General features: G+C 38.8%; 1 protein-coding gene across 2 annotated transcripts in view; it reads right to left on the bottom strand.

The window, feature by feature from the left end:
• APOO (apolipoprotein O) overlaps nt 1-8,436 on the bottom strand; it is a 35,182-nt gene extending 26,746 nt beyond the window's left edge. The window contains exons 1-3 of one of the 2 annotated variants that reach the window (XM_086767086.1): nt 8,350-8,436; nt 3,948-4,058; nt 1,422-1,541 (exon numbers count right to left, since the gene is read on the bottom strand). In XM_086767086.1, coding sequence (XP_086623212.1) covers nt 1,422-1,541; nt 3,948-4,058; nt 8,350-8,358 — 240 coding nt within the window. In that variant the 5' untranslated portion in view covers nt 8,359-8,436. Of the gene's footprint in view, nt 1-1,421; nt 1,542-3,947; nt 4,059-5,897; nt 5,962-8,349 lie in introns of those variants that run through there. The other variant, XM_086767093.1, reaches the window with a different exon arrangement.
• Between the last annotated feature and the right edge of the window lie 11,058 nt (nt 8,437-19,494).

The following is a 19,494-nucleotide window of genomic DNA, read 5'->3' as shown; positions in this document are numbered from 1 at the left end:
CCCAAACCCATAAATTTTACATGCCCACTTCATAAAATGAGTCAGTAAACCACTGCCAGGAAATGGCTTGTTGTGTGCGAGCAGAAGAGCACATCTTATGTAAACAATCACCATGCAGACAGAAAATAAAGCAAATAGGAAGACAGCAGGCCAGTGAGATATCAAGCACTGTTCAAGGCTTACCTGCAGTCAGTCCAACTGGGCAACGAACCTAGTCACAAATTTAATTCCCAGTTATGGTTACTGCAGGCAATCAAACAGAACCCATGCGTTTACAAGGTCAGAGGTCTCACTATACTGTGGAAAACGTCCCCTTCTCCTTCAAAACTGGTCACTACTCCTTCTAGTGGCACTTTAAAAAACACATTGCTAGACTGAGTAACCCTGAGCATTTCTGAAAAAGTGTTTCAGTACTGCTAAAGGTCAGTACTACAATATAGAACTTCTAGGCAGAAAGGACATCCTGAACTGAACAGCTCAGTTTTCTACAGAGAACTGTAAGAACAGCTTGCAGCTTAAGAATAGGATTCACAACAGCCAAAATGCAAAGCAGAGAATCACCTAAAGTTGCCAAGAGGCAACCAGATGACAAGGACGTCCTTGCTTCAAAAAGTAAGCCTCAACATTGGCTGGGTCAAGAAAGAGAAAGACAGACATCATATGACTCTGCAGTCTAACATCAACAATTTAGGCCTTCATTACAAAAATCTTTGTTTTCTTCTATGCTTCAAAGACTATTTTTGCATTTAATGACGGTTTAGTATACACAGGCTACCTAATAAAATATAAAAGAAAGTTTGGGGGTAAGGTCTGCAGGTGAGATTTGCCACTGAAAAGTGCCCTGGGATTTTCTCTTCTGGATAGCCTTCTCTCAACATGCCTGTTTAGCAAATTCTGGATCTGTTTTCTGCAAAGTTGCGTTGTGTCACAGCTGCAGTGAGGACAACTTGGTATTGCTGCTCCTAAACACACTACTTGATAATTTATGGTATTCTCCTTGAGCATGGAAAATGCAAATATTATCACTCTCCTGTCTCCTAAGTTCCAAGAGTACCAAATCCAGATATCTCTAGGTATCTTTACGCTTAAAGAATATTTCAGATAACAATTCTAAGTTTTAGCCAATTTTCTTCTAACTCTTCTGGACGGATTAAAAAATGTGGGAAAATAAGCGGTTTAGTTCAGCAAATTAGTAGAAAGAAACAACTGGTTTTGTATGAGGAAGGTAAATATTATGACTTAATATTTTCCACAGTTCAAGTCACGCAGCATTTTAGAAAAATGCTTGCACAGCTACCACCTTTTACTTTGCTGCTATCTATTAATTCTTTGTCAAAAAAAAAAAAAAAAAAAAAAGAAAAAAATCCCAGTTCAACCCTTACCACTGAACCACTACTAGATGTGATATAAAACCATTATACCTGACACCAGGCTGCATATGGCTCCATAACATGTCGTAAACGCGAAACCCCCTCTTCCAGTTGGGTTTGTGGATTCTCCACATATTTAGTCTCACGAGCTGGAGAGGAGTAGAGTGACAGCTGTGAATATTAGCAAATAAGAGGTTAAAACCAAAGGTGTAATTGTGTAAGAAGGTCTTCAGGGCATGAACAGTCTAACCAGAGAACACCTAACACAGTGCTCAGTACATAAACAACGCATAATAAAAATTCAGGCACAGCTGTGAGACAATCATTATGAGTAAAGTTTAATTATATATTATGATTAACATGACTTCTAATTGCTATGCAATTCATCCATAGCTGCTATATGATCCAAGTCACAGGTTATAAATTAATATTAAACTAGTTTAATAAGAACATGAAACATAATTGTGAAAAATGTTTCTGGTCTTAATCATCACTTCTGGTTTCCAGTTAATATACTAAATGTATTAGAGCTCTGAAATCACAATCGATCATTTTCTATATTTGCACAAGCCATCACTAAAGAGTCCAAGTAGTTCCTAACAATGGTAACATCCGATACAAATTTGTCTGTTTGTTTCTGAGCAGGAAAATGGTATGACATCCAAAGGTTGCCATCATTAACCACATCAGCAACTGACAGCACTAATAGCACCACGAGGCTGAGCAAATAGGGACTGCAACATCCACCTGAAGAGCAACGGGCATCTTCACATAATAAATATGAAAACACTATATTCAGGGTTTCGATCATAATATATTTATTACAATTACCTAGACATATTTAAAATTGTATTCCATGAAAAAAAAAGACTAGAGTCTATACTGTTGAAGAGCACAATTGTTGTGGTTTAGCTCAAAACAAAACCTGTTAAAATTCCTAGCAGTTTATATACTACACTGCTGCTTAGTACGAAGAACTTTTACTGTGTATCACATTTATACTACATTTAGTAGTTTATTATAAACTGATGTTTACATGTATCATTGCATCAAAGCATAGCTAGCCCTCTTTTCACAGTAAGTTGGAAAACAACCGTATCTCTCTCATAATAAAAAAAAAGTTGCTAACCATAACAAAACATATGATGACACAGAGTTTGTCAAATAATTCAGTAACTTGTGCAGCTGAATTTCCCATAATACTTTAAAAGACAAGCGTTTTAAGTCTCATTTCCCTAGGAAGCCCAGTCATCCCTAGGAATCAGTGTCACAATCTATTTAACTTTGACACTGTCCAACAACCGAACAGCCATGTCTGGCACAAGGACAGAAGTCTGTGACACAAGGAAACTCCCATACATTTTACAAAACTAGACAGCTGACAGAGTAGAGATCCAAACGAACATACCCTGCGAATGCTAAGACAGCCAGAACTCCATGGCTTGCACATTCAGCTTTGCTGAGGCTGATGGGCAAGCCAATTATCTAGCACATACGTAACTTCAAACCGCTGCCTCACTACTGACTCATGCCAGCAGTGGCGTTGGGCACGCAACAGCCCAAGTTAAGGTGACTTCACTGGGGTGAAGTCAGGAGACAGCTTCAACTATTGATCCTCACATTATGCAAGTGAGCTGCCCATGCAGACATATCCAAAAGACCTAAACATATACAAAAATAAGGTTCACTTAGTTTCACTGCTTATGTAACAATACTTCAGATGGCCTTGAAGTATGTAAAATTTTTAAACGTCTACAAACAAAGCTGTATTTAGTTATGAACTACTGTTTGGGTTTTGGTTTTTGTTGTTTGGTTGGTTTTGTTTGTTTTTTTTTTCTTTTAACATTGGAGACTGTTAAAAGCCTATGCAACAATGCTGGTGAGCCTGCAGTTTGACAGGGTGTTTTAAAGCTCTGTTTGTGATATAACCAAGACATTTGTAACATCTTAGAGAAACAGTAACATAACAGGTTTTTATTACCACTACTTATTCTATTTGTTGTTGCTTAGGTCTGAATGCTGTAAAGAAAGGAGAACTGATAAAATTCTGTGGGCTACTATAATGGATCCAAGGCACTGTCAGACAAGAATTTTGCCTGTAAAAAAAGAGAATATTTTTAGAAAGAAAAACTTTTGATTTGCTGTTTTATTGGAGAATATAAATGAAATTTTATTAAACTTGCCAACAGCACTTGAAATTAAAAAAAAATACACTGTGTTACCTGGATAAAAAGTAAAGTACTCCTGGGGATTTCAAACATGACCACAAGTCAGTCTACAAACATGAAATGTAATTTCTGAATGCAGAATGGAAGGCTTTAATGTAGGAAAAAAGATCTTGCACGCAAGCAAGCCTGATGCTATCGAGCAGAGGGCATCAAATGCAACCCTCAGGTAAAAGAAGCAAAACCATTTTGACTTCTCCATTACTGAAAATAGAGAAGCAAGTTTAAAGGCAACAATACCAAGGGTGAAAAGATGTACCTAAATGCTTTCATGCATCAAAACATAATGTCTTTCAGAATTCTGTAGATATTTCCATAGACAGAAGAGCGCTAGAACTTTAATCATTCTTACCTCCTCAATTTTCAGTAACTCCTTTTTGGAAGTCTCCTTCTCTGAAGAGGAAGCATAAACCTGGATAGAGAGCAAGCTCAGGCTAACAGGGGTGGCCCCCAGCCGAATTACCTAGAAACATTATAGGAAGAGATGCAGATTACTAAATTCAAACAAAATGGCACCATGTCTGTACACATCAATGTAGACAATGTTTATGTCCTCATATACGTTAGTAAGTGATATATTAAGGTGTTTAGAAGGTAGGAGAAAGCGGAGTCAGTGGTACACAATCTAATGCTCTCAGGCACTCAAATGATAACATCTCAGTTATTCAGATGGTATTTCGAAAAGCCTAAGGCTAAAGGAGACAGTGGATATAAATGCTAATCTCAACAGTTTTCATCTCACAAAAAGACCTTCTCTCACTTAAAATACAGTTTTTTGTCAACTTTCTTTGTACAGATACTAACAACATTATATTCATGTTTTAAACAATTTTGTGAATGTCCGTAACACCTTCATTTCTCTGTAGATAGTAACAAAACGTTCAGCATTTTATTTCCAGTTATCATCTGCATCTAGATTTAGGGAAAAAACTACACCTACAGTTGAAATTATCAGAACATAATCACTGCTCGCTAAGAATTTTAGGAATGTCTCCTACTTTTCTTTGAGAAGTAGGAATTACAGTGCATCGTGACAGATACTTGACTGTTTTTGAATACTTCAGATTCAACCCAGCCACACAACACAATCACCGCGCGTAGGGTGAATATAGTTCTTCCTGTATTCAGTACCTACATTAAAGCAGTCTTATATTAACAAACACAATTTAACTTAAAAAAAAATAGAAGATAAAAATCTTAGCTCTGTAGTGAATCAAGAATGCACAGAAGAAATTTTCCAACAAATGCACACCCTTATTAACAACAACATTTAACTCACGAAATAACAGTTCCAAAAGGAAACTTTTCAATGTCTCATACTCATGTTACTGCTCAGATAAACGTGTGCAGAGATACAACATCCTATGGTTCGTTGTATCAGGTTACAGCATAAGCAAATCTAATAACCTGTGGCCACCAAATTGCAGAGGTCTGGCTCTGCTCACAGCATCCATTCCCAGAAGTCCTACTGCTCACCTTGCCCTAGCTTTGGTGGCCTGACGCTTCCACCACGAGGCAATTCACCTCGCCAATTTGGCAAAAGATTAATCCTGAAAAAGAAGCGGAGAGCTTTGTGCAGGCTTAGTAAGTTGAACCCATCCACGAAACAGTCTGACAAGCACCAGAGGAACTGTGTGGTCAGGGAAGAGGGGATGAAAAAGGAGAAGGCAGCAAGCCCTCTTCCTTTTCAGAAATAGCAGGGATACATGACATTGACCTAGCCGCTTGTGAAACTGAAGCCTTGGTCAAACCAACACATCCTTCATGCTGTGACAATGATAGCTGACCTAGCATCTGGACAATTACTCTGAAACTTTGTTTCTTCCCACTACAGAACTGTTAGAATATAGCTTTAAAATTATCCAGACTATATGCTTATTGCATATAGATCAGTACCTGCAGCTTAAATTTCGTCCACAGCTTTGTGGATGTAGTATTTATTAAGCGTAACTTTGAGTTTGAAGAGTCTCTTAAGTTAGACTACGTAGTTGTCAAACTTTCCGAAAACGTTCATTTACATGTAGAGAAACAGTACACAAGAACTAGGTCATACGACTGCTTTTCAGAAAGACATACGGGATCTGATGGATTAAAAGGTATGGAAAAACTTGCTTAAAAAGGAAGTTTTTCCTTGTTTGAATTTATAGACTCATTATTACAGCACTATAATGAAACACCACAATGACTGGATCAGTTGTTTTACAACCAAGGAAAGATACGGATAATCTTTAATGGTGTTTGCTTAAACAAAGACTTTTCACATACTTTCATAACCCAAGATAAAAATATGAACATCACTAACCATTAACAGCTGTGGAATCTATTTCCTCAATCTTTCCTTTTTTTCACTTCAAAACTGTCATGTCACTGAAAAAAGGCAAAAATCTAAATGTGTTTTCATTCTGAAAAATATTTTCAAACACTGTAAATGGTGCTAAAAGTCACTAGCAGAAATAGGAAAACCAAATGCTTTAAATATTTGAGATTTTTATATGAAGTCACAAACAGCAGAGCATGGAAGCATCTTGGTTTCACAAACAGGTATCAGTGATCACAGAACTACTCTGATTGAAAATGTCAGCTGTTCACGTTATCAAAACACTACAGTGCAGATATTTTCTAAAGTTCTCATATTTACATTTCAGACAGAATGAAATTAACCACTAAAAGTGCAAGAAGAATCTTTCTTTAAATGCACTGTTCAAGCTATCCTGCAATGGTCTTCTACATCAGCTAAGTTTATGAGAAACATATAACCGGTACTAAAGTACCGTATATACGCACACACTAAAAGGTTTACTCAGCAATATGAAAGATTAACTGTTTTACCTTTTGTTTCCAAAATTCACTTTAGTATCTTATTTCTTAATTCCACATTAACCACGTATTACTAAAGCAATTGGTTTAGTAAAACATTTTGATCGAGCTGTGCCTTCAGTCTGCCGGCGTTGCAGCTATGCAGTTGATAGCAAAAAAGTAGAACTGACATTCTTCTCTCGAGGCAATGCTCTGCATTTACTTTAAGTAAAAAATATACTAAGTTTATTCCTCTCTCTAGCTGAAGAATTCAACTTTATCTGTGGACACCAGATCATTTACGAGCAAATTCTATCTGAAAGCTGAAGGGAAAAACACTATCACATTTCACCTTCTATTGTCTTGCTCTACTGTCTTTCTCAAAGTTCTTAATTCTTAAATAAAAAAATGCCTCTGGAAAGCATAAATCCCATATTAGCTCTCAGTACAGAGGGGGGGGGGGAAGCTAAAGATTAACTATAACTTTTGTCTTTTTTTCCCCTCTTGTCTGTGGTTTCTCAGTTCACCTGTTACTGTCATTGTCACCCTGTCAAAACTGGGGAAAGGAAAAAGAAAAGGAAAAAAAAAAAAAACTTTAATCAGACTTTCATGAAGACTGATATTTGTCCTAATGTACGAAACTGTTTCATTTCTCTATTCTTTTTCTATTCTTCTTCCTATCTCTTAAACCTCAACTGAAAAAAAAAAAACAAACCCCACAACCAAAAAGCCTAAAACAAACAAAAAAAATCCAAACTCTTGAGCACTTCTGTTCCCCAAAGCACAGATATTGAGGACAAGAAGCCACCTTTCCTTTTGCATAGAGGAAAAAAAAATAGGTTTACCTGAAGCACTGGAATCTGCCTAACCTCAACGGTTGTATAAAAACAGTGATATTACACATAGTAACTAAACCCACAGGTTCACACATGATCCCTTGAATGACAATTCAGTATCACTTATGAAATTCTCAACGATTGTGAGACATAATCCTTACAGAAGAATTCCAGCAATTGTCCCAACGTTAAAGTAAAAAAAAAAAAAAAAAGGTTGCAACAAGAGTACAGCAAGCATAGGCTTCTCAGTATATCAATATATTGATATATATTGGGGGGAAAAAAAAAAGTAGCAGTCATCACAACAGCTTGACTGAAGCATACAATTTGCTTTTAGCCTGAAGGGATCTGGGGATCTTATCATCACAGTCAAAAAGACCTCTGAGACAATTATCTGACTTTCCGTCCTTTTCACAGACTTCGCTGACAGCCTACACGCAATAAAGGCAGACTCCCAAGAGAAGGACTTTCACAGCTGCAAGAATCCAAACTCTGCAATAACACTGAACTCACAGCTCCACGCTGCTGTAGCCAAGAATTTTAAATAACGCGCGTGGCGTCCACGTGTGTTTTCTTTTTGCGCGGATAGGGCACGCAGTTTTGAAATACTAAAAAAAAAAAAAAAAAAAAAAAAAAAAAAAAAAAAAAGAGAGAGATTATGCAGCTTCAACAAGAGTGAAACTAAGAGTTTTGTCTGAGAGTTACAGACAAAATACCCTGGGTACAGCGGCCACCAGACAACACAGATTTTTAGAACAGTTTTAGACAGAATGCGGGAGAAGAAAAAAAAAAAAAAATCACTCGCTGGTAACAACGTCAGGGTTTTCGCTACCCCGTCTCCTCAACCGAGCAACAAAAATCTGCTTTAGAACGGGAGGCGGGAGAAACCGGGGCCATCCCGGGCCCGACCACCAGCCTACCGGCCGCCTCAGCCCGGGGCCCCTCCGGCCGCGCTGCCGGGCCGCCCTCTGCCGGCCTCGCCCCACACGGGCACCCCCACACCAACGGTACCGCAACGGCCCCGCACCGCCTCGGCGGGGAACCGCCGCGTCCCGCTGCACGGCCTCAAACCGGGACCGCGGCGGCGATGCCTGAAGGGAAGCGGCGACGCTTTAACCTCACCTTCAACATGGCGTTGCCGAGCGGGGTAACGGGGGGTGAACGCCGGCCGCGTCGCTCCGCGCTGACGTCAAAGAAAGACGCCGCGGAGGCGGGGGCAGCTGGGAGCAGGCCCCACCCACCGGAGCAGCGGTAACCTGGCAACGCGGAGGGGGCGGGGCTTCTCCCCTCCGCACGTGATCCCGCCGTTAGCCCTTCCGCTGCCGCCACCGCTGCGGCCGCGAGAGGCGAAGGGAGGGGCAACAGCTGTTAACGGTCAGATTCAGGGAAAGGCGGCACAACGGCCGGTTTAGGCTAGGGGAGGAGAGGCGACTCCTATCGACTTTAGTATTACAAGCAAGGGCAGCCCATGCTCATATGTAACCTCTTTAGCAGGGCCTGCTGCGACAGGACGAGGGGTAACGGTTTTAAAATAAAAGGAGGTAGATTCAGACTGGATATAAGGAAGAAATTTTTTACAGTGAGGGTGGTGGAACACTGCAACAGGTTGCCCAGAGAGGTGGTGGATGCCCCATCCCTGGAAACATTCAAGGTCGGGTTGGACGGGGCTCTGAGCAACCTGATCTGGTTGGAGATGTCCCTGCTACTTGCAAGGGGCTGGACTAGATGACCTTTAAAGGTCCCTTCCAACCCAAACTATTCTGTCATTCTATGATTCAGAGCTGTCTCAATGCCAGTAGAATATGGATGCAGCTAGAGCACAAAGATCAAGATAGGGTTCCATGCCTTTCTAACCTCAAAATATTAAACTAAAACCAATAAAACTACACTTTTCTGCATATCTTAACACTCCAGCAGCTGCAGTTTTCTGCAGCTGAGGACACCGCATCTCCAGCTCACTTGCACACATTGGACAGGAGCGGGTTCTTTTCCACTCACATCTGCTGTGAGCAAGGGTCTCATATACACCCTGTGCTGTCTGACTTGTTATTCAGTGGCAGAAAAACACCAGAAATAACGAGTACTAAATTCCTGTCAGATAAGATAAACCAAAGCAGTATTCTGTTCTGATTTAAATAATGAGAAATCTGTTCTCATATTGTCACTTAATTAACTGCTTCTGTGCTTCTTCAGATTTGCCAGTCAGGAGTTTCCGCCTTTCAATGTCTTTAAGATCTTTCGCAACACTCAAGGCCAAGGCAGCAAATACATTAGCTGAAAAAGAATAAAATATCTATCAAATGAGGTGACTTACTGAATTAATGTTCCTGTGTCATCATTTTCTGATCAGTTCCTAGAATCTCAGTACTTGTTATTTTTAACATTTTGTAAGATATTTATCCTCATACTTGAACTTGATCACATAAGAACAGATTTCAAATGCAAACAAGTGACTTGCTTTTCCTGAATACTGTTAATTTTTAGGTAGCAATGACAAATTACCTTGAAGCTTAAGATGCAAGGACAATTGAAAATATTTGTCTGTATTCTTTGTTCAGATTAACTGTTAGATATGGAAAACGCAGGTTCTATAGGATGTGCCATACAGCTGCCATCACAGTTCTGTTGGGGGGCCACTCTGTCAGGACTTGGGGAGAAGGGGTGATGCAGGCTGCCTGACTTTTAAAACCTCATAGGAACTTCTGCTGCCTCGGGATGGACTGGACGTAGACTCCACCAGAGAGTTCACAGCACTCAAACTCTGCTTTGAAGTGCACTCTATCACGTCCTCCCCCCCACCCCGGCACGGGGAGAGAAGCCTACACTCCTAATTTACACACGTAAGAACACCAAGAAAATAACGTGGATCCTCTCTTTATGAGTTTTCTCAGGTTGTGTGTGTGACCCCCCTAATTGTAGTTAATTTCAAATAGTTAATACTGCTTTTAGAATATGAAGAATAGCATCCTGTTAGTCCTGGGGGAAAAAAAAAACTGTCAAAAAGAATTTTTATGTAAAAGGTAAAGCACTTGAAGAACATGGTAGCAATTATTTAATTGGGAAGGGTATTATGGACAGACAGACGAGGTACACACACTCTTATAATCTTAAATTTTCTTTGTGATCGTAATTTTTGCTGTTCCTGCTAAAAGAAAATTCCCACATTTCTTTATTGCAGTCTCTTTACAGACCTCATAGAATCAGCTATATCAGGAACAAGTATTTTCCAGGCTAATGAGGATGTTTAACCATCGCATTGCATAATTGGGCAATGCTTCTCGACAACCTGTTTGTAAAATCAGCAGATAGTCTTTTCTGTTTGTTGGCACATCGGATTATTGTCAGGAGCAATTTGAGGTGAAATAAGACAATTTCTGGTTTGTGCTTTTTCTTTTTAAAGCTTTATCGTATTTTTCTGCTGTATTCCCCAGGCAGAAGCTGATGCTTGCAAGTTAATGTGATACTGGAAATGCAATGAGCAAATGGTACGAGATGGGTTTCAGTACCAAACCCACAGGATAACAGATGAAAAAGATCATGCTACCATGAAAGATTGCAGAAACATTTTCCGTTATTACAGGTTTGGTTACGAAAATTCCCTCTTTAGCAAGGAAGAACTCTATCTAAAGCGTACATAAGTGACAGATGGGTGAAGAACGCGCATGGGCCTCTCTCACCTTTGCAGTATGCTTTGAGCAGTTGGCTGTATCTGTGGAAAACAGGCAGCCAGGGTGCAGCAAATGTTTGCGGCAAAATGATTTTGCAGTATTTTACAGCAGCTTTGTGAGAGCATGACTGGGTAGCTCACAAAGCAAGTCGCATTTCTTGATGTGTTTTATTTGTCCTCAAGGAGTCAGAGACAGAAAATATTCAAAGCTCAAAATGACAGGAGAGCCCACAAGAGGAGTGACGGCACTGAGGTGAATAGCGCTGCCTGCTCTGGTCAGGTCTCAACCAAAGCTACGTCCCAGGCTGTGGGTGGGACTGGCGGCTTCCCAGTTCTACAGAGGACAGACACAAGAATATTTCAAGTGCATTCTCTTTTTAAGTTTGGTACATGAAGAGTAAAGAAAATTCCAGTTGTTTCTGGACATACAACGGTCTATATGTTACAAATACATATATTTGTGATCAATTTTATTCAGAGGCTACAGAGCAATTATTGATACAATTATGTTACACAAATATCTGAAGAACAGACAGTTGTTTTATAAAATTTTTTAAACCTAACAATTTTATCAGATCCAGCATCTTCAGTGCATTTTTTCTTTAATGTGGAACTTCATCTTTAAAGTGATTGGTACAACTGATCTAACAAAATGTAAAAAACTTTTATAGAGAAGAACAATACAAATATATTCACTTTCATGTAGGTGTATTGTTCTCTTACAGTCTACCAGTAATCTGGATGAAGGCCCTGCGTCACTTTGGTGGTAGGAATAACTGCTTGAGAAGGTTGTCTCAGCAAGATTTCCCTGGGACAACGAAAATACATGCCATAACGGATTATGCACAGTGCAAAACATCGTCAGATAGACTTAAAAAGGAGCTGAAGTTTCTGATGCTGAGGACACAGAATAAAAAGCTTTGGAATGATTGACTCCTGGCTGTTTCTAACGCAAGAACCTGTACCAAGTTTCAGTTTTATCTTGCATGCCAGTATTTTTCCCTTTCCTTAGTAATTGGCTTTTCTAAATACTTGTGAAAGAAATATTTCCTTTAGGAAACTGCAGCTCAGAGAAGCTGGAACATGTTGCCATAGTTCTAAAACTGTATTCATATTCTGTCCAGGCAGAAACACAATTTAAGAAACTTGATCTCTAATTCTTTGTCTTAGCCATTACAGTATGAGATTTCATAATGTTGTATTAGATTGCTTATTTAGAATTTTATTTTTTTTTTGTCAGGAAATAAGAACAGTCCTTCACTAGCAATACAGTGACAGTTATTTGCCACACATTTATAGGTACAGTAGGAAAAAAACCTGATACGTTGCACATTCCTGTTAAAATGTGAATTTGTAAGATCTGCCCATTAAATATCAGTGCAGACCTACTGAACACTGATCACTGGAAAACATAATTCTGAGAGGCTAGCTTGCTTTGATCTTATCCTTCAAGACAAATCTTGTATATTTTAAAAAATATTATTCTATGCACCCTTTCCTCACTAAAATGGTTTTTAATACCATGACTTGCCACTACAGTTTTGGTAGCCTGTTTAGAACTGATTTTTAAAATCTTTATAAAATAAGCTGCTTCTCTGCCTCTTACAGCCTTTTTTTTTTTTTTGGTGTTGTTTTTTAAGTTAAAAGAATGCTGTTTGGCAGATCTCTCTTCAAGTTCTTTTGAAAATATGCAGTTAATAGAAAATACACATCCACAAGGGCTCCAATAAACTGCGCTTTCAGTTGTTAAGCAGCTTCACCTAACACCGTGAGCCTGGTTTTCTAAATACCCTGCACAAAGCACAGTTGGAGGTGACAGGCCAGGTATAAAGGTTTCTAGGTTAGTCTCCAAAGCATATGATCCATTTCTCATGTTCCCATCACTTTCAGCATGTATTTGTAAAACAGCTAATTGAACTGGCTTTTACAGGAGTGTGTGATGAGGCACCTTTCCCCATTGCCTTTAAGAAGGCAATATAGTTTGTATATTTGTAAGAATCCTATTTCATTCTTTCTACATTATTCAATCCCTAGTTTGAAAAAAAAAGAGGGGGGAGGTTTGAACAGATTTTTGTATTAACTACATTGTTTTATTCGGAGTGAAACTTACCTTGTGCTTTTGCTTTTCATACTTGAGGTGGGTCTTTTTTCAACATTTGTCAGAGGTGCTATTTTGGCAGCTATGAGGTCTGAAGTAACACATTCAGGAAGTAAATTGAACGTTAAGGACAGATACCATTGCAGAGCTCTTTCAGCTTTCCCACTGACCTACCTTTAATTGCAGCAAAGGCGTTACTGCATTCACATCTGGGATAAACCAGTACTCGAATTCCAGCACATGCTGTCTCATCAGCTTTATCATCTTTTAACAGCATCCAAAATATACTCAGTGCTTTCCAAATAAAGATCCTACATTCTAAGACAGGGGACAGGTAGACAGAGAAACATATAATGCAAAAAAAAACCCCAGTGTAATCCAACGGCATCTAGTTCCACTTTTGGCATTGCCATGCTTAAACATCCAAACACTCCTTCCCTAATTCAAATCTGCAACATCTCACTGCAGCCATCAGGAGCTCTAGTTCCACATTTTTCAGTTACTCCCTTCCAGCACCGACAAATAATTTTTCTCTTAATAAGTTGTTGACACTACCAACAGACATAGTAGCTAATAGGTGGTGCAGCAATCATCTTCCAAAGCACAGATCACTACTAGTAGCAGTGAGAACACAAATTTTTTGGATGCTCGTAAGCACCCATCACAACAAAGTCCCAACTCCTTTCAAAATTTAAATGCGTCTCGGATTTCAGTTGAGCTGGGTACATTTTGGAAATCAACTGAGGCTAAAACATGAAAGGTCTAGTAGCATCCGTTGCCAGTCTGTTTAGGTATTGAGCGCATCAAATATTTTTACCTTTAAAAATGTTTTCACAGTAATCCTTGATTTCTTAGCAAGATGATGTGAATATCTTTACCTTATTTGCCTATAAATGTACTGACATCAGTATCTTCATAAATATTACATGTAGTTCCTTATTTACCTGAATTGTAGTTTCTAGGTCGACCAAATAATTTCCAGTTAAAGGCACGCATGCCATCTTTTACTGTGCAGCTTCTTTAGTAACCAACAGTGACACGCTGAGCTTACTTTGTTACTTGTAATTGACCTTTAGGATGATCATTTTTGAAGGGCTTTAATTTCTATTTTACTTTCTACTAGGGCACATGATGTAGCTATCCCATGAATGAGTAGAATGTATTAGATGCTTACTATATATACATTACATGATTATTACAGTCTATTACTGAAAGTGTTCTAACATCTTCCTTTTTGGATGTTAGGAAATCAGATGTTAATGTTTCTAACAGTATCTACACCCACAGAGTGAGAAGAGTCACAGTGAGGTCCACAAGACCCAACGACTCACACACACAGACCAGCTGGAGAAGGCAGCGTGTACCACTACACACTGTGCAACATCTTGCATGATAGAAGTTATTGAGAAACAGTCAAAGACTTGCAGCCTTTCAGTAATTAAAGGGGGCCTATAAGAAAGATGGGGACAAACTTTCTAGTAGAGCCTTTAGCGATAGGACTAAGGGGTAATGGTTTTAAACTAGGGGTAGATTTAGACTAGACATAACGAAGAAATTTTTCACTGTGAGGGTGGTGAAGCACTGGAACAGGTTGCCTGGAGAGATGGTGGATATCCCATCCCTGGAGACGTTCAAGGTGAGGCTGGATGAGGCTCTGAGAAACCTGATCTGGTTGGAGATGTCCCTGCTCAGTGCAGGTGGGTTGGACTAGATGACCTTTGAAGGTCCCTTCCAACCCAAAACATTCTATGATTTGTGCACTTCAGTAGTGAAGCCTATGCTTCTGTTGTTAGTTAACTCTTGGCTTAAGCTCTGACTTGTGTCCCCATTAAGCCCCTAAGCTGGTGCTTGAAGCCTTATAGGATCCTAGGTACCAGAACAGCTGCAGGCCGTTCTGCAGCAGTTTGTTGTACAGCTTGAAGAAGGGAGACAGAGCTGAGCAGCACTTGAAGAATCATGCAGATTCCTTCTTCACTGATGCTGCCACCAGCGCTTAATGTAATAGAACAGCATAAGGGAAAAACCTCTACAATTCTACTTCTAGAAGGCACAATACGGTTTTGTAGCTTTATTTGTTCAATCTAGAGTAACACCCCTTTTCAGAAGAAAAGCCTGTATTTAGCTTTTACATATTTTTCTTTTCTACATCATTATTTCCATACAATTCATCAGTCATCTCTTCATTTTACTCTTACTGGCCCACTATAGCGTCCATGCAGCCAGCATGTCGCTCTTCTCAAGCTCAACAGAAGCTAGCAAAAATGAAGAGAGCATATTTGATTGAGAGAGAGTAAGATGTATGAGGCCAAACTGGAAGCAAGATGCCCTTCTCAGGATGCAATCCTTTGTGTCTGTGCAGAGTACTGATTAGCCAGAAAGTCTTGCTCTTTGGTACCACGGCTCTTGTTCAGGCTGGTTTTGCACCTTTCCATTCCTTTCCTTCACATTCATCAAAACCCATCATGCCTGGTACCTTCAATGCTTCCATTCTGGGAGCATTTTGCACAAAGGAGTAACACCCAACACATTTAGGAGACTCTAAGATATGCTTCAGGGTTCTTTCACAATTACTAATATTAACTGTCATCTAGTGATCACTGTCACCCTTGCATCTTTACCACGTGTTATCACCTGCTGCTTCTTAGAACATGAAGTCCTTTATGTTTTCTCCCATGGAGGAGGGCTCTGGCTGGCATAGTTTCTGTTTCTGCTGTAGGAATGAAAGGAGCACAGGGTAGTGGTGCACAGAATGACATTGTCTTTACTGTTTCTCTCTAAGTACAGCATTTGAAACTACCTCTTCAGTCTCATAAATTAGTACAACATGGTGCTGGCATAGGTAAAAACCAATGCTTTAGCATACTTTGGCAGTTTTATAGATGAGAAAAATGTCACATTCCTCAAGTGTGATTGAGCAGATTCTTATTCCTCTGTGTGTTAACAATGCATGCTATTATGCAGGTATAGAAACTGGATGCTACAAATAGGAGCAACTTCTCTGAACATCAAAGGATGGCAATTTCACTAATTGAAAAGTCTGAGGATCCGTCTATTGTTACAGAAGAACGGGAAGATGAAGCAACTGAACTGTATGCCTGGTCTCAGGTATTATCTCTGGAGGATACTGGATTATTTCCATCCACAGCAGATGCACAATTCTTCAGAAGTTAAGGCACTGGAAAATTTCTAACCCTTCTAATCACTTTAACGTGTTCTGCTCTGCTTTGAACAAGGCTGCAAATCTGAAAGCATGGCTTCCTATAGTGGTTTAACAAGTTTAGCAAGACAGACATTCTTGTAATTATTTTTTACCATGCAATAAGAAAAAAAAAATCTCTGCACTGCACAGCTAGGACAAAACTAAAACTGAGCAACTGTGATAATTCTGTAAGGTTCATAAATTCTGTGAGCTACAGCTAATTAATTATTTGGGTGTTAACCATTTTGTGAGATTTATTTGGCTGGACTATTTAGTTTAACTTGTGCAGAGGTCATCCTCACTCCCCTTTTTTTCAAAGAACAGTATTAAGCCAAAATCCAGCTCTTTCAGAAATCACAGCATCAATCTGGAAGGCTTGGCACTCTAGCATGTAATGCTTAATGCTGGCATTCATTCCAATGGATAGATGACTGGAGAGTCACTGGGTACTTAAACAGAGTCATGATGAGGTTTATTTTTACCTGTAAACGTAACCTAAAGCACCTGTCAGTCCAACTGAAGCATCAAACGGAAAAGTGGAAAGTGTTAATGAAAAGAAGAATGAAAGCTGGTTTTGCATATATTCCCTACCCTTTCCCTTCAAAGAATGAAAATTCTGCACATGCCAAGAAAGTTGCCTTGGACAAGAAGGCACTCTAATTAAAAGATGAAATTGAAAAATCAGTAAGACTTGATAGGCTAAAGGCTGGATGAGAGATCTGTGTCCATGAGCACATTATGAACTCAAAAAGTACAGAACTAACAGACAATCTGTGCAACCCCCAAAGCAACAATTTTCCTTTCCATATGATGAAGCTGATGGAATCAGAAAAAAAAAAAAAACCAAACCCAAAACCCCAATCTGTAACAAAGGGGGAACATTTGTTGAAATCAAGAATTTCAAGTCAACAAGGGTGGATAACTTACATCAAAGACTCTGGAAGGAATTAACTGAAAAAATTCTTTGCCAAGCTAACATTAACTTTTTATCACACAAAACAAGTGAACACAGATGACCGAACTACTCCCCCAAAATATAGCCACATATTCCAGAAAGTGAAGAATCTGATATCAGCAACTATGACCCAGATAAAATGTGAGAGGTCTCTTTAGTGAAATAATGGAACCATTATTTGAGATTCCTTATCAACTACAGACGTACTAACATGTAAGTCAAGTCGGCCAGCGTAGTATCATGGAGGAAAGAAATTGCCAAAATCGCTACCTGGCTTGCAGAGAAGGCAAATTAAAAAGGTGAGCAAAAAGAACTGTTTAACAGAGTGGAAATACTGCTGTCATCTTCTCTCCCACTGTATCAGTCTAATAAATTTGGTCTCCTTTTGAACGAAGAAATGGGGACACACCACAACTAAAAGAGGCCCTTCCTCCCATGATGCATCCTACTGAGACCAGCACAAATTAATACACAGCATTCTCCCAATAAACAGTATACTTAGTGTAGGATGAAGTCAAGTTATCAAATAAGGAGGCGGGGGGAAAAAGGCTACTTCAAGCAAATAAAGTTTTAAGTCATTCTAAGTATTAAAACAGAATTGAAATGCTATTTTTGACCTCAATATTAAGAGAAAAAAGAGACTACAGTTATTTTCAAACATTCTTGACAGCAGATTTTTAAACCGGGGCTTTGAACTGACAGTAAGAGAGTTGCCAAAAAACAATGTCAGAGAGAAGGAAAAGTGCGTCAAGGGACTGACAAGGAAGGCTTTCATCAGAGTGCTTGAGGAAAAAAAAAAAAAAAAAAAAAAATCATAACCTCCTGTTTTACCTGCTCCCTCTCCCCCTGGCCCGCCCCAACCTTGGTACTGAATGCTGTTCTGATCTGACACTTTAATGCTGAAATGATGTTCTCCCTTCTTGTTACGGGAAACATAAAGCACTTGGACTTCTGGCACGTCAAAGTTCGAGTCTGTGGTAAACTCGTGTTGTCTCAGAGCCCTCAACTCCATGTATTTGATAGTGGGGAACAGTCTCTTCTCCTGGCTGCCGACTAACACCAACTTTATGAAATCCATGCCTTGACACCAAGTTACACATGTAACAATTAAGTCAACTCAGAACGCTATTGCAAGCTTGAAATGCAAAGCAGCCACCTGAAAGCACTGAAACAATTAAAATTGGTAAGATTATAAAATACAGCTAAAGGTATGAGCCTGATCCTATATAACAGCATCCAACTTTTCTTGTTGGGATAACTTTAACACAACATTATGAATTATAGCAACATATTTTTTAAGAGTTGCTTAACTGAATAAACTCTGAGGTTGTGTAGAAAATAATCCAGGTCCACTAAATTTTCAGTATTATAAAGTTTACACAAGAGTGTTTAAAGATTAAAAATATTTTATTTACATTTTTCTTTATACACATTTTATACATTTTTTTTTTCAGTTAAAAAAAACCGAACAGAGCGCATAGGCAAGTCTGAGCATACTGTATCCATAGCTAGGGAAAATTACCTTCTGCCAAAAAAAAGACAAAACAGGTAAAAAGAGGCAATTCTTAAATTATTCAGGTAAGTTTATAGCAGCTCTGGGGTAGTTATTAGACAGTTAATCCAAATGTACATATGAGGTCATATATATATATATAGTTTTAATTTTCTATAGGAAAAGTATTTCCAATTGCTAGACACAAACACAGCACAGTTTGAAAACAACTTTTCCTGTTAACTTATCAAATACTTATCAAATACATTCTTTTCAATACAAACAATCTGATATTGTACACTGGAACCAAGTGGGATACTATAATGGAATTGCAATCTCTAGCATATAATTTATTTTTAAAAAGATCTAAAAAAATAACAATATATAGGGAAAAATATTTAAAATAAAAACATAGCTCACTCTTCCCTTCACCTGTTCCCAGAACTGACATAAAAGTTAGGTGGGTCCCACTGAGGTAATAAAAGCCCCCTAAGTATAGCTAACTTTGAAGTCCTATATAACACTGTATTTTCTAGACTTACAATAAGGTTTCTACCAGAGCCATAAATAAAAAATACCATCTGCAAATAGAAGTGGTTTTCCCCTAGCTACCCATTTAATATTAATCCAAAGGTATTTGAAATTGATCTTTGAAAGGCATTTTTAAAAGACTATATAAACTGAAATCTGTGAATCTGGAAAAAAAAAAATTAGTAAAGCGAAATCCAGGGAAACTGTGCTCAAAACAAGTCAGTTTTTCTGCCACCTGCCACATACAACTATGAAGTTTATCTAAAACAAATGGAAATTTTAAAGTTACCCACCAACTTTCAAAAATAGAATATAGATGCAAAAG

Source organism: Chlamydotis macqueenii, chromosome 1, assembly GCF_036417535.1.
Source record: "Chlamydotis macqueenii isolate bChlMac1 chromosome 1, bChlMac1.mat, whole genome shotgun sequence".
Taxonomy (NCBI): Eukaryota; Metazoa; Chordata; class Aves; order Otidiformes; family Otididae; genus Chlamydotis; species Chlamydotis macqueenii.
Note: the sequence above shows the minus strand (reverse complement) of the source record. Positions and strands in the feature narration are given on the sequence as shown.